The sequence below is a fragment of the Solanum dulcamara genome, chromosome 4 (assembly GCF_947179165.1).
Source record: "Solanum dulcamara chromosome 4, daSolDulc1.2, whole genome shotgun sequence".
Lineage (NCBI taxonomy): Eukaryota > Viridiplantae > Streptophyta > Magnoliopsida > Solanales > Solanaceae > Solanum > Solanum dulcamara.
In genome coordinates, this window is record NC_077240.1 from 78006019 (window position 1) to 78019628 (window position 13610).

The following is a 13610-nucleotide window of genomic DNA, read 5'->3' on the forward strand; positions in this document are numbered from 1 at the left end:
AGTAGCTTTTTTGTATCGAGGATGAGTTAGCCGACCTTAATAGGTTAGCCGACTTATGAACCACCATAGAATCGGAGGTAAGGTTTATGTCCCCCTCCTTGTATTTTTATTTTGTTTATTTATGTTAAGGCTTGGGGTGGTGCTCAACCACTGACTGTGCACGAGAGGTGGGAGCCTCGTGTAGGGTCTGTTCCCATAAAAAAAAAAAAAAAATAAGAGTATGTACAAGGTCCACAAACTACTTTTTAAGTTTCAAATCAAAAAGTAGTTAATATTGCAAATCAAAACTTTTCATCTCATTGGACAAAATAATAGTTTCTACCCCCACTTTCCCCTAAACCAAATAGAATAATCCAACTTTTTATTTTGTTTTTAGCTTTTCTTTTTTTATATATGGAACTTGCATTTTTGTCAAATCTTTAATATGGGTCCTTGTTCTCCATTAAGGTGATTTGATATCAACTCAATTGCTCCAACTATTAACTATCACTTTCATTTGTCAAATCTGTTCTGGATTATTTTTTCTTTCACTTTTTTTAATTAATAAAATCTATACTTATAAGATGTATGCTAATTAATATGTTGTGCTGTAGAAATAATAAAAATTAGTTGAACTTATTAATTAACTTCTATTTCAATTTTTTAAATTTTATTTCGAAGTAGGTCTAAACGAAAATATCTATACAAAACTCAAGTTAGTTAAATAGTGAAAATAAATAAACCAATTTAATAGTTTAAACACACACACACACATATATATATACTAACTCTATCTTCAAAGATTCCAAATAAAGTGTTATTTTCTTTCATTTGCAAAAATATGATCATAACTCTATTTTTAACTTCAACTTCATAAATTTCAAATAAAGTTCAAAATATTTAAAATCTATTGTCAAACGCATATTTAGGCACATGTTCAATTTTGACATAGAAAGGAAACTAAATGTTTTAGCAAATATCATGAAAATTCACATATATAGATAGCTATTTTCAAGCAATTTCTATATAAGCGGAAAGAAACTTATTCGAGGATCAGAGGTTATATGATATAGATAGCTATTTTCAAATAATTTCTCTATAAGACTCAATCATAGTGAACTTGAGCAGAGGGGAGACCGATAGAAAAAATCAATTATTATTTTTTATTTTTGCTAAAAATTGAATTTAAAACGTATGAATTCAAATTGTGTTATATTACACATATTAACTGCCTTTAATTAATGTCTTTATCAAACCACAAATATTGTCTTCTCCATTTTAAGAAATAATTGGATCTAAAACTTCCTCATTTCTCTTTCAAACACTTTTTATCATGTCCAAAATGTGTTGTTACTTTCCAGCCTTTGTTTTTCTTAATTCTCTTTTTATATGTCTCTTCCTATTGGAGACAAACAATATTGTCTCCCATTAAGAAAACAATTAAATAAGAACTTAGATAATGTTGGTAGTTTTGCCTACTTATCTACATACTTTTCATCTCTAACTAATGATAAAAGTCCACTTAGATATGTGATAAGATGAATATATGACTTTCATTTAGAGATTTCAAATTTAAATATCGAGATAGAAAGTAATTTTTTTAAAATAAATTTTACATGGTATAAATTTAAATTAACTAGGTTAGTGAATTTTGAAAATTAAATAATTAAACAAAAAATAGAAAATGATATTTAAAAAAAAAATAGATTTAAGAGAAAAGTAAGATATATAATTTAAATATGATATTACTTTTCAGTCTTAAAGATTTGTGAAATGTCTTGTCACACTACCAAGTATGCAAGTATTTATTCATAAAACTTTATTTTAATTTTAAAAAAGAAGACCCTAGATGCTAAAGGGCCCTTATTAATCGATATGATTTGCAATAGGATAATTGTGATATCTTCATCTTTAATCAGAGGTTTTGTACACGAATTTTTGAAAATAATGAAATGTTGAGAGTTTCATTTTAAGAAATGAACCTTGCAATGCTCGAATTTAAATTTAAACGGACCCTAATATAGGTAGATACCTAACACGTCAAGTGACCAAATACATTACTTTATTTATTTATTTATTTTATTTTATTGGAAAAGGGAGTCTGTTGTTTTGTCTATTAATCTTTATCAATGAGGTGATGTGATTAATAACTCAGTTGTTCCAACAACTATCATTTCAATGGAGTCACTTTCTGTTTCTATGCACCTTTGACATGATACCAGTATTATGGAATTGACATTGGAGATCTTATAATATAAAATTATAATGAATTTGGATTTTTTTTCTTTTTTGGGGTAAGCTATATTTGCTACACTATATATTATTACAGAGGTACTAAACTAAAAATTACACCCCCCAAGTACGAGCTTTGGGGAAATCTTGTTTTTATGAGAATATTTGGGTTACACAATAATAGGAACCCCCACTTCATAAAAACTCAAATAGTACTTTCTAATCATCCTTTTGGAGTTGACAATTTTACTTCTAATAATTCACATGGTCAAAATAATTTTTTTACTATTTTATTCTTCAATTTTATTATTATTTTACTTCGATTATCATATTATATATTGTTGTTATTGCTCTTTTCTCTATTATTTTGATATAACTTTTTCACTAATGTATTTTCTTTTCATAATAATTTTGATATACGTTACTTAAATTAAAAATTCATCGAAAACAATATAGAAGTAAAGTTGCGTACACACAATCTCCCCAAACTTCACTTATAATATTACATCAAGTATAATGTTGCTATTGTAACTTTCTTCTCAAAGAAAAATGACTATAATTTGAGATTTTTTTTGGTACAAACCACTTTCCATTTTTTGTAGTTTCAAAGAACTCCCTTAAATATATTTTAGAGTATTTTTCATCTTTTAAGTTCCCCTAAAAATGAACATTACTTAGTTTTTGTCAATTATTTTAACATATATATAAGTTTCATATCAAAAAGCTACACCAAACTTCAGAAAACAAATAATAAGAATCCCCACTAACATGAAAACTCATATATAGTAGTACTTTATTTATAATTATCTTTTTAGGGTTGACAATTCTACTTTTTTAGTCCCACATGTTTTCAATAAACTTCTTTTTGCACCTACTAACTTTCTTCTCAAAGAAAAATGACCACAATTTTGAAGATCTTTTTTTTTTTACAAACCACTCTCCAATTTTCAGAAACAGTCAATTGGACCCAAATCTTTTTTTATTTCTCTTTCAAACACCTTTTACTATCAAGTCCAAATAATGTCTTCCATTAAGAAAACAACTTAACATGAACTAAGACATAACTTGTTTTTGTGTCTACTTATCTACTAGGTATTGCTTCTTCATCATATAAATTAATGAGAAAATTCCAAGTAGACAAGATATAGATATTTTGTAGTTTATGGATATCATTCATGAAATTATACTGAATATATTATTATGTCTAATTTTATTCTTGGCATAATACATAAATTGGCCCTTAAACTTGGATTCATATTTTAAGTATGACATCCAACTTTCATAGTGAACAAGTAGGCTATCCATTTCGTAAACAAAAAACACGCGAAACCAACAACCTTATTGCGTGATATACAAACGCTCCCACGTGGATCTTTTAGTCACTCAGTGGCTACCACATAATTAAAAACTTTACACGTATTTTATAATTTAAAAAAATAAAAAAAATAAAGGAAACAAAAGAAAAGGTATTCATTAAGGGTAGAGTTGTCATTTCCACTTTTTTTTTTACCGTTGTAGGCCTCGAAAATTACACCTGACACGTTTGAATTGTGTCCCGATCACGCGTTATACCAGGTTGGTTTCGTGTATTTTTTTGTTTAAGCAATGAATAGTTAAAATGCCTACTTATGCATTATTAAAATTGAAGATTATAACTAAAATTTGAAGCAAAGTTTAAAGACCAATTCATTTATTATGCCTTTATTCTTCATCAGTAGTAGAGGTAAAATATACAAATATTAATTATTTCATTAAAGTGATGCCTCTCACATTTTTATCTTTAGTATTTTCTTCATATCACCATTTCACCCCTATCTTAAGACCATGGACCCTCAACTACTAGAATTTCACCTTGATTGCCACAATATTGTTGCAAAGCTAAATATTGTATACCTAAATTTGCTTAGCATTATTAGTGATAATTTTAGAAGAACTTGGTGATGAAATTGTGTCGAAATGATTTCGATAGTAATGAAAATTTAATTTGGTAATGTAATTATTTATTGTTTTAGTTTCATTTATAATAATTTGATATTTTGTCACAATTTTATCAAGGTGTGATGGCACTTATCTTTCTCACCAGACAAGTCAGTCTAAATCCAAACAATTACGGAAATATAATATGAAAAATAATTTAAATTGATAAATATATATAAAAGCAGAAGTCTTAGTCAACTACAATACCCTAAAGACTGATTGTCACGTGTACAAGCTTCTAATATAACAGAAATGAAAGATAATTACAAGTTTCAATGTCTTTGCTTCTCAAATAGAACAAAGCATAATGAAAAGGGACAAGGGAGATCGTCGGCATCGAACAACTACCTCACAAGTCTCCTCACAAAGCCTCGAATGAAGAAAGAAAAACTGAACCACTGTCTAGATTCGGAACCTACACAAGTGTAGATAGCAAAGAGTGAGTACCAAATAAAACGGTACTCAACAAGCAAAACACTAAACACAGGTGAAGCTAAATAGAAATAAGTACTCCTAGCAAGCCATCCGAACATTCATAACTACAATCTGTAAGCAGAACGACCTCACCTAAAAATATATGACTCATGTAGCACGTAAAGCAAAGTGCATCTCAACAATCAGATAAGTCGGATAGGTATCAACAATATCACATGTATATCAGTGATCAAAATTACACAAAAATATAGGTGAATTCTCAGATAATCAAACAGATGCAATGCAATGCAATGTGTGCTCAATGAGATGATGCATGTATGTCCATGCATCCACCACAGCGTGTGGCACGACCTTCGATTATCATTTAGTATCAACCACAGTGTGTGGCACTTCTCTCGAATATCATATAATAACAAACACGTCTTGTGGCACGTCCCTTGATTATCTTATAGTAACAACTAGGACGTGTGGCACGTCCCTCGAATATCATATAGTATCAACTACGGTGTGTGGCACGTCCCATGATATAGTAACAACTACAGCTTGTGGCACATCCCTCGAATATTATATAGTAACAACTACGGTGTGTGGCACATCCCTCAAATCCTCTTTATTTTTCTCTCTCGCTTATTCCTTAGCTGGAAACATTCCTCATTGGCATAATCATCAATTGGACTAAATAAGATGCAAACCCAATGCATATGAACATGCTCATGCAATCAATATGAATATGATGAAATCCAATACAATACACAATTCATATCAAGAATATCATAGTGTATTCCCCACAACGAATCAACAATATCAATCATTGCAAATATATCACTTCATTTGATCAAATTTCCTCTTATAACCCTGATCATGGACCTTAGAAATATTCATGATTCAAAATTAACCTCAAACCCAAATTTTCATTACTTTCCAATGCACATATAAAGAATTACAAGGTTCTACAAAGCTTACGAAGGTTTAGAGTTTCACTTGCCTTAGTTTCGGCCTCGCCTACTCTGAAATTTAAGTCTTGCCATTTTATTGATTCTCCGAATTGATAAAATTTAATTAAATAATGATTCACAAAAAAAACCGAGTCCTACGACACCAAAAATACTAAATTTGAGGAAAAGGATCAAAACGGCTCAAAAATCAGATTTTGAAAAAATGGGATCTAAATCTAAAAAAAATTATAAAAAATATTCTTTGAAGTATTTGGAAATCATTGACGAAAATGATTTTGAAAACGGAGTTGTATTCAACTCATAGTCATCAAATTATCAAACTCAAGTTCTTCAACAAAATCCCCCATTTTTAAAATTCAAAAACATTGATTTTGATGTTAAAAACGAGTTATAATCAATGGGTAATCAAGAATATAACTTAAAATCACTTACCCACAAGTTTCCCATGAAAATCCTTCTTGAATTTGCCTTCCCCGAGCTTCCAAAATTCAAAAATGGTGGAAATGACTTTATTTTCCGTCTTTGAGAATTAACTACTATTCAGAGGTAGTTAGCCCTTTGCGATCGCGGCTCACTTAGTCCGCGATCGCGATGAACATGTTTTGCTCTCTCTCCGCGAACTCGGCCTTGACCTCGAAAACCGCAAGGGTCAGGCCATACGGCCCTCCATGATCGCGATCAAGGCTCGCGGATGCCAAAAGAGGTCAGCCTTCGATGAAGGGAACTAGCACCAGATATCAGCAAAAAATCACACAAGTCTCAAAGTTTCAGAATTGATCTTCGAAATTCGTTCGAAATTCAATGCACAGAAATCATATATGTTACCATACTAATATCGACGTTCCAAACTCAATGAAACCGTCAAAATTTGAATTTGAGGTCTCCTTGACCTAGAATTCGATAAGTCGCAACTAAACTAACTTTAGGCTTCAAAACACCAAATCAAACTCGGGACCTCTAAAAATTCCACTAAGACCACTTTTAGGCCTAAAATCATCCTCCAAATCTAACGGAGTCGTCGAATTTCAATTCCGAGCATTCGAACTCCAAATGTTGATCAAAGTTAATTCTATGATAAAAAATTCAAGAATTTTCAACTTGAGACCTCAATTCCACGTTACAACTTCAAATCTAATTCCGTCAACTCTCTTATACTAAATTCCACATTCCAAAACTAATGGAATCGACAGAATTCCATTCCGAGACTCATAGCTACAATTGGTATCAAAAACCACTTTTAAACACTTTAAGCTTTTAAAAAATTTAAAAGTTTTAAAACTCAATTTTTTAAAGAATTTCACAAAATCGACTTTGAGTACTAATAAAACATGACTCGGAGCAACTATTAAAAGAAATAAACAATTATTTTATAAAAATTATCAAAAATAACCTTCAAGGTGATTACATATTCGAGGAGAGTTAATTTGAGCTTAGGAATGAAACTTTGGCATTTGAGATTCTGAATGTTTCAACCAACAATGATCATGTTCAATACAAAATATGAACCATTTCATATAAGTTATAGTATTTTTTAATTTTTTTTTATTTAATATTCGATATCTGTTTTTGAGACAAAAGATAAAGTACTAGGGAACTCGTGAACGTTGTATTTTTCCAATGTGTAATGAGTATTACACTGTTGAAAGAGCACAAAAAACTGAATAAAGACAATTCTGCATAATAATTAGAGGCACAAAAGACATTGTTTAATTATTACTCTCTTTAATTATGAAAAAATTTAGAACATAAATTAAACATCGTTTTTTACTTTAATCCTTTTAGTAGTTGTTAAATTATTTTTGAAAATAAAAATAATTTAAAATAAAATTATAAATATAAACAATTCACTCTCTTCAATTTATCAACTAAAAAAATATAAATAAAGAGCAAGAATGAATTAAAAAATTAAATATTTATTTTAAACTTTTGAAAAATTTATTTATTTTAAATTATGAAAAAAAACTTTAAAAATTTGATTAATATGAAATAGAGAGAGAAAAACAACTCAAGTTTGTTTTGTACTTTAAGCAACTGGAAAGCATTAAAACAAAAAGGAGGGTTGTTTTCTTGTGAAATTAAAGACCTTTGTACTGGAAAGTTTGATTAAATATGACTATTAATTGCCTTGGTAAAGTAACCCTATCACAATTCACATGACTTAGTGAGTGAATTTATATTCCATCTTTAATTATTTGTCCATTGTACTACTAAATATAAATTTAGAGAATTAAAAGATAGTTTTTTTTTTACAATATATTTTCTAAAACTTTTTTTTTACAATATATTTTCTAAAACATTATATTTATTATATTGAAAAAATGGCATGACTCTTTAGTGAATATGGTAGATCTCATTAGTGAATGCAGGGTCCTTTATTACGACTAAGACTATGCATGTTTAATCACATTTATGGAAGATAGAGTTGAAATGTATGAATTGTGGATTTTTCGAAAATAACGTCTTAAAATGATATTTTTTTTTAAATCTTTTTCAGACTTTATTCAACAAGAACAATAACAATAATATATCCAGCAATCTCATTAGGTGAGGTTTGGAGACGATAAAATATACGCAGATTTTATCACTATCTGAAGGAGGTAAAAAAATTGTTTTTGAAAAATCATCTTCAGGCTTTCATTCAATAAAATTATATAATTATTTTTTGTGTGTTGGGGGGGGGGGGGGGTTGAGGGGGTTGCATTTTCACATGTAAAGAAAGGGGAACAATCAAGAGGGGATGACCACATTTGAGTTTTAATGATAATTTAATTGTTGGTATGTGTACAAACTTCCAAAGCTCACATAAAACCCTATTAACCATTCATTCAATTTGCATTTAAAACAATTGTCTCTTTGTTATTTATTCATTTATTTATTTAATTTATGGTCCATTTTCCCAAATTTTATTTTATTTCATTTTCCCAAATCCCAAGGTCTATCTTTCCCCACCATAAGAAGACTGCAGCTCAAATCACAGTAAGGATCTTTGACCAAAGTATATAGTATAGAATAGAAGAATAGAAGCACCAAATTTCAGAGTATTATTCATCTTTGTTCCCTTTATATATGAAGAATAAACAATTGAAATTCATTATTTAATATTTTGATCAAGATAAGGGAGGAAAAAGAAAGAAAAAAAAGGAAGGAAAATCACTTCAAGTCAAAAGCTCTCTAAGGTCGTGCTTAAGATCTGAAAGAATCGTTTAACAACTAATTATATACTTAAAGTTTGCTTGTGTGCATAAGTGCATCCTTAATAAAAGGTTCGCACGGCAAGCTATTCTTAGTCACATCTTCTTAGATTAACAAATTTTCTTCAAGTTTGTGCCCTTCGTTTTCTAAATATATTATGTGTCATATTATGGACACATTGATTTATCTTTCTTCATATTTTAATAATGACCTTATTAACTTCTAATAAATATGTGCATAGCCATCGGGCACACATTACATGCCCTACTTAATAATAAATTTGATAACAAGTAGTCAATTCGAATTTACTTCTAATAAATCTCTGTCTAATTAACTTTAATTAACCTTTTATGAATGCTTCATAATTTCATGACGAGACTTGAAAGTTGAAATAAGTTTCACAGAGTATTTCAACAATTATTTTTCTTAATCATTACTCTCGTTGTTTTAAAATAATTGTCATATTTTTACTTCTTGAAAATTAATTTATTTAATTTTTAAAAACTAAACTAGATTAAAACCGTGCAGTACCTTTTTATTTAGGCTGAACACATAAATAGACTCTTAAACTTGGTTGATTTTTCCTTTCAGATACCTCAACTATGCTGTCTTCTTATTGAACTCCTGAACCATACATAATTTGTACCTTTTAAATATTTATTGCTGACATTGCATACAATGTTTTATCACGTTTGAAGAGCGCGTGAAAAGAATTTAAAGAGACTGATGTGGAATCCATTTTGGGATGTAACGGTTTTCCTTTTCACGTGCTCTTCAAACGTGATAACACGTTTAATGGATTCCGTCAGCTCCTTACATTCCAAAATGGATTTCACATCAGCCCTTTAAATCATTTTCACGCTCTTTTCAAGCGTGATAAAATGTTTTATGCAATGTTAGCAATAAATGTTTAAAAGATACAAATTGTGTATTGTTTAGAAATTCAATAGAAAGGTAGCATAGTTAAAGTATCCGAGAAGAAAAATCAACCAAGTTCAAAAGCTTATTTATGTGTCTGATCTTTTATTTATACTTTTTAAGATTCCACAACTATGCCATGCATGAAAAGTAGTACATATCTTTTTTAAAAGTAGCACCTTCACTTGTACAAAATAAAAGTTAACATTTTTAATAAACAGTATTCTAGATTACATCTATTCACTATAGAACAATTTAGATATGTGATATTACAAAAATATTATATGATTGAATGCGGATATTTTTAGTAAATTTTATCTAAATATTATTTTCAATTACATTCTATCACATACGTTCTAATACATCAAATAAAGTGATGTATTCGATTGATTTACTGTATAAAGTGATATACTTGACATTTTGATACATCACGTAAATGATGTATTCAATTAATTCATCGCATAAAATGATATATCGGACATCCTAATATATTACGTAAAGTGAAATAACTAACCAATACATCAGAGAATAAAAAAACAATAAAAAAACATATTATTTTTTTAAATGATAGAAAATTTTCAGGAATATGTTAAAATAAATTGTGTATTTGAATAATTTTTTCATATTTTTATTTGGACTTTAAAGCACATCTTACTAATTTAAACTATTATGCCTTATTTTTAGCAACTTAATTCAATATATTTTTATTTAAATTTCATTAATTATATAAATATATTTTATTATTTTTGCATAAAGTTCAATCATACATAACTTGAGATAATGCATATAAGTTCTCTCAAAATAAATAGACGTGTAAACTCAAATTTCTAAAAATTAAAAAAGGCAAAATAAAGACAAAAACGATGCAGAAATAAGAACAATACATTACTAATAATAGATTTCAATTTTCACAACATTTTTGACCACCCATTGACTACATAATACATCTTTAAATTTTTCTCCTCCATAATCAAAAAGGCTGTGAAAATAGAACCCCTTTTTCCCTCCTAATACTAAATTAAAAGAAGAAAAAAAACTTACTAATAATAAACTATTTCTAGAAACCCATTCTATTACAAATAATTATGGGTCCCACAACCCTATATTACTCAAATTCTTCAAAAAAAAAAATATTTTTGAAAAATCCGAATAAAATATTAACTACTACTAACGGCAACTACATACACTTAACGTGAAAACACTTAAAATTAAAAAAAAAAAAAAGGTGTCACGTGATTATGGCCTGTAAGTCACGTGACCTACGCCATGCAAAAACAGCGAACTAGCTTAGCTTCCGCAAAATGTCACGTGACTATCACCTATAAGTCACGTGACCTCCGCCATGCAAGAACGGCGAGCTAGCTCCGGCAACTCCTGGCCGGAGAGAAAAAACTCCATTCCAGATCTCAGTAAAAGCCCTCACAATAATCCCATGATAATACGGAGAATTCAATTGCAAAAAACAATTCAACAGCTCCTTCAAATCATCTTTCGAGTAAATCTCCTTTTCTAAAATCATCTGAAGCATCGACTGCCGGAAATCCAAATACGGGTCGTCGGAATCTTTCTCTACGGCAACACTCTCGCCGCCGATCCGGCCGAATCCCTGAACGGCCTTTGAGGTTCTGAAATCGGAAGATTCGTTCGTCGTACTTTCCGAATGCGGCGAAAAAGTCGTCGTCGTCGTGTCCCATGAACTGCAAGAGGAATAATTTGAGTAATTTTTGTTGTGGGTTTTGGTTTGGGGGGATTTTCTGTTACGGGGTTTTGGGTGGAAAATACTTGAAAGTTTTGGTCGAATGCAACTGCTGCTGCAGCCGAGTTTTACGGTGACATTGCTGAGAATGATTCTTCGCCGGTGAGTTGACATTGCCTGAAAAGTGAAAGTTGCAGAGAGATTTTTGTTGTTGGGAGTGAGAAAGGAGAAGTGTGGAGAAAGTCATATATAAATGGTTCATGTGAGCTAAGGGCTCATTTGATAAGAGGGATAACAAATAATTAATTTTAAGATTAATTTTATTTAATTGTAATGAAATTATAAAATTATTTATTTTGAAATTAAATAATCTAAAATTATAATGTAATTAACAATCAAAATATAATTGTTCAAAATTAAACTGTAATTAATAAATTGACTTATTAGTATTGAATTATTTTATTAACAAAAGTTGAACAAATTAAAATTTATAATTAATAATTTGTTGGTATAGAAGAATAAATCAATTTTTATTGGATAAACCGTTACCTAGAGACCGTTTGGATGGCTTTAAGTTGGTCAAAATCAATTTAAAGTCTTTTTTTAGCTTTTAGACGTGTTTGTCTAATGCTAACTTTAAACCATAAAGTTTTTAAAGTCAGTCAAAAATGAAAAGTTAGGATTCCTAACTTTTTTTTTCTAAGTGCTTAAAGTCATTTTCTTTGACCATAGAAATTACTTTTATATCCCTTATATTTTAACTAAATTTTCAAATTACCCTTTTTATTCTTTTAACCCTAAAATTCACATCATTTTCCTCATTTAAACACTTTTATCCAAACACTTAACTGCTTATTTATAAAAATAATTTTTAACACTTCATAGTTCTAAAAATACTTCATACATAAAAGTTTTTTTTTTAAGCTCGTCCAAACGGGTTGTAGTCAAGCAAAGGTATGTTCATGTTGATAATAGTGTAACAAGTAGTTGACACAACTATATTTGATGACAGTCAATTTTGGGTCACTCAATTTTATTTTTTCTTTTCAGGAGTGAGTTAAATTTATCTGTATTAAGATATTTTTATTTATCATATAATTATAATTAATTAATATATATTTCACCTAATTATATTAGGTTGTATTTGTTTAGTGTACATATCTGATGCATGTAAATTCTTATTAGTGTAAATACATGATACATGTAAGTTTTTACCTTTTTAATTTATGTAACAATGTTAGATTAAAGTTGAAAACTCACCCAAACTCACTCTTAAACAAGAAGTGAGGATAAAGTTACATGTAGAGGTCATTTGGATTGGCTTATAAGTTACTTATAAGCTGTTTTTAGTTTTTTTTTTTTTGAGTGTTTGACTGACTAACTTGAAGTCATTTTGTGCTTAAAATAAGCCTCATTAAATAGTTGGGTTTATTTGGATGAATTTATTTTAAGCAGTTTATAAGTTGAAAACAGCTTATAAGTCAAAAAAAAATTGACCTGCACCTACTTTTTTTTTCTTCCAACTTATAAGCTGCTTAAAAATAAATCAATCCAAACAGACTAATAAATGGAAGGTATATTAGTTTTTACAATAGTGTAACAGCTAGTTGACTCAACTTATTGATGACAGCCTATTTAATTAGGTCACCTATTTTTTTTCCCTATCAAGAGGGAGTTGTACTATTTTTCCGTCTCATTTTAATTATTGCTCTTCTTTTTTTTTACGTTCATTAAGAAAAATAAGAAATATAATATAATTTACTAAGTTATTTCTATTTATTAAGTATCTTTTTCTTTTCTTTTTTTTTAGAATTGAACAATTGTTAGAATATATTGTGTTATTTAATCTCGCTGCTTATATGAGATAGTATTTTAGAAAGAGTTGAATTAAAGTCATTCTAAGCATTATCTTTTTTTTCTTCCGAATTTTAACTCTGATAATTTTGGGGTTATTGTAATATCGAGTACATAACAACAACAACAACAACAACAACAACAACAATCCAGTGAAATCACACAACGTGGGGTCTGGGGAGGGTAGAGTGTACGCAGACCTTACTCCTACCAAGGTAGGACGGCATCGAGTACATAAGCGGAATCATATTTAAAATATATGTAAATTTTACAGTTTATGAAGATAAATATGTATAAATTAAAGGAATGATATATTTTATTGGTTAATTTAATTATTTAATAAACAGATAAAAATACATACAATTTGTTTT

At 29.0% G+C, this 13610-nt stretch overlaps 1 protein-coding gene across 1 annotated transcript; it reads right to left on the reverse strand.

The window, feature by feature from the left end:
* Positions 1-10555: 10555 nt before the first annotated feature.
* Positions 10556-11631, reverse strand: LOC129885143 (transcription repressor OFP6-like). The gene has a single exon (XM_055959345.1). It carries the CDS (start codon positions 11557-11559, stop codon positions 11005-11007), a length of 555 nt encoding a protein of 184 aa, XP_055815320.1. The 5' UTR covers positions 11560-11631; the 3' UTR covers positions 10556-11004.
* Positions 11632-13610: the final 1979 nt, after the last annotated feature.

What these genes read in the sequence shown, in the direction of transcription:
- LOC129885143 (XM_055959345.1), bottom strand. Translation starts at nt 11,559, where the DNA reads ATGTCAACTCACCGGCGAAGAATCATTCTCAGCAATGTCACCGTAAAA.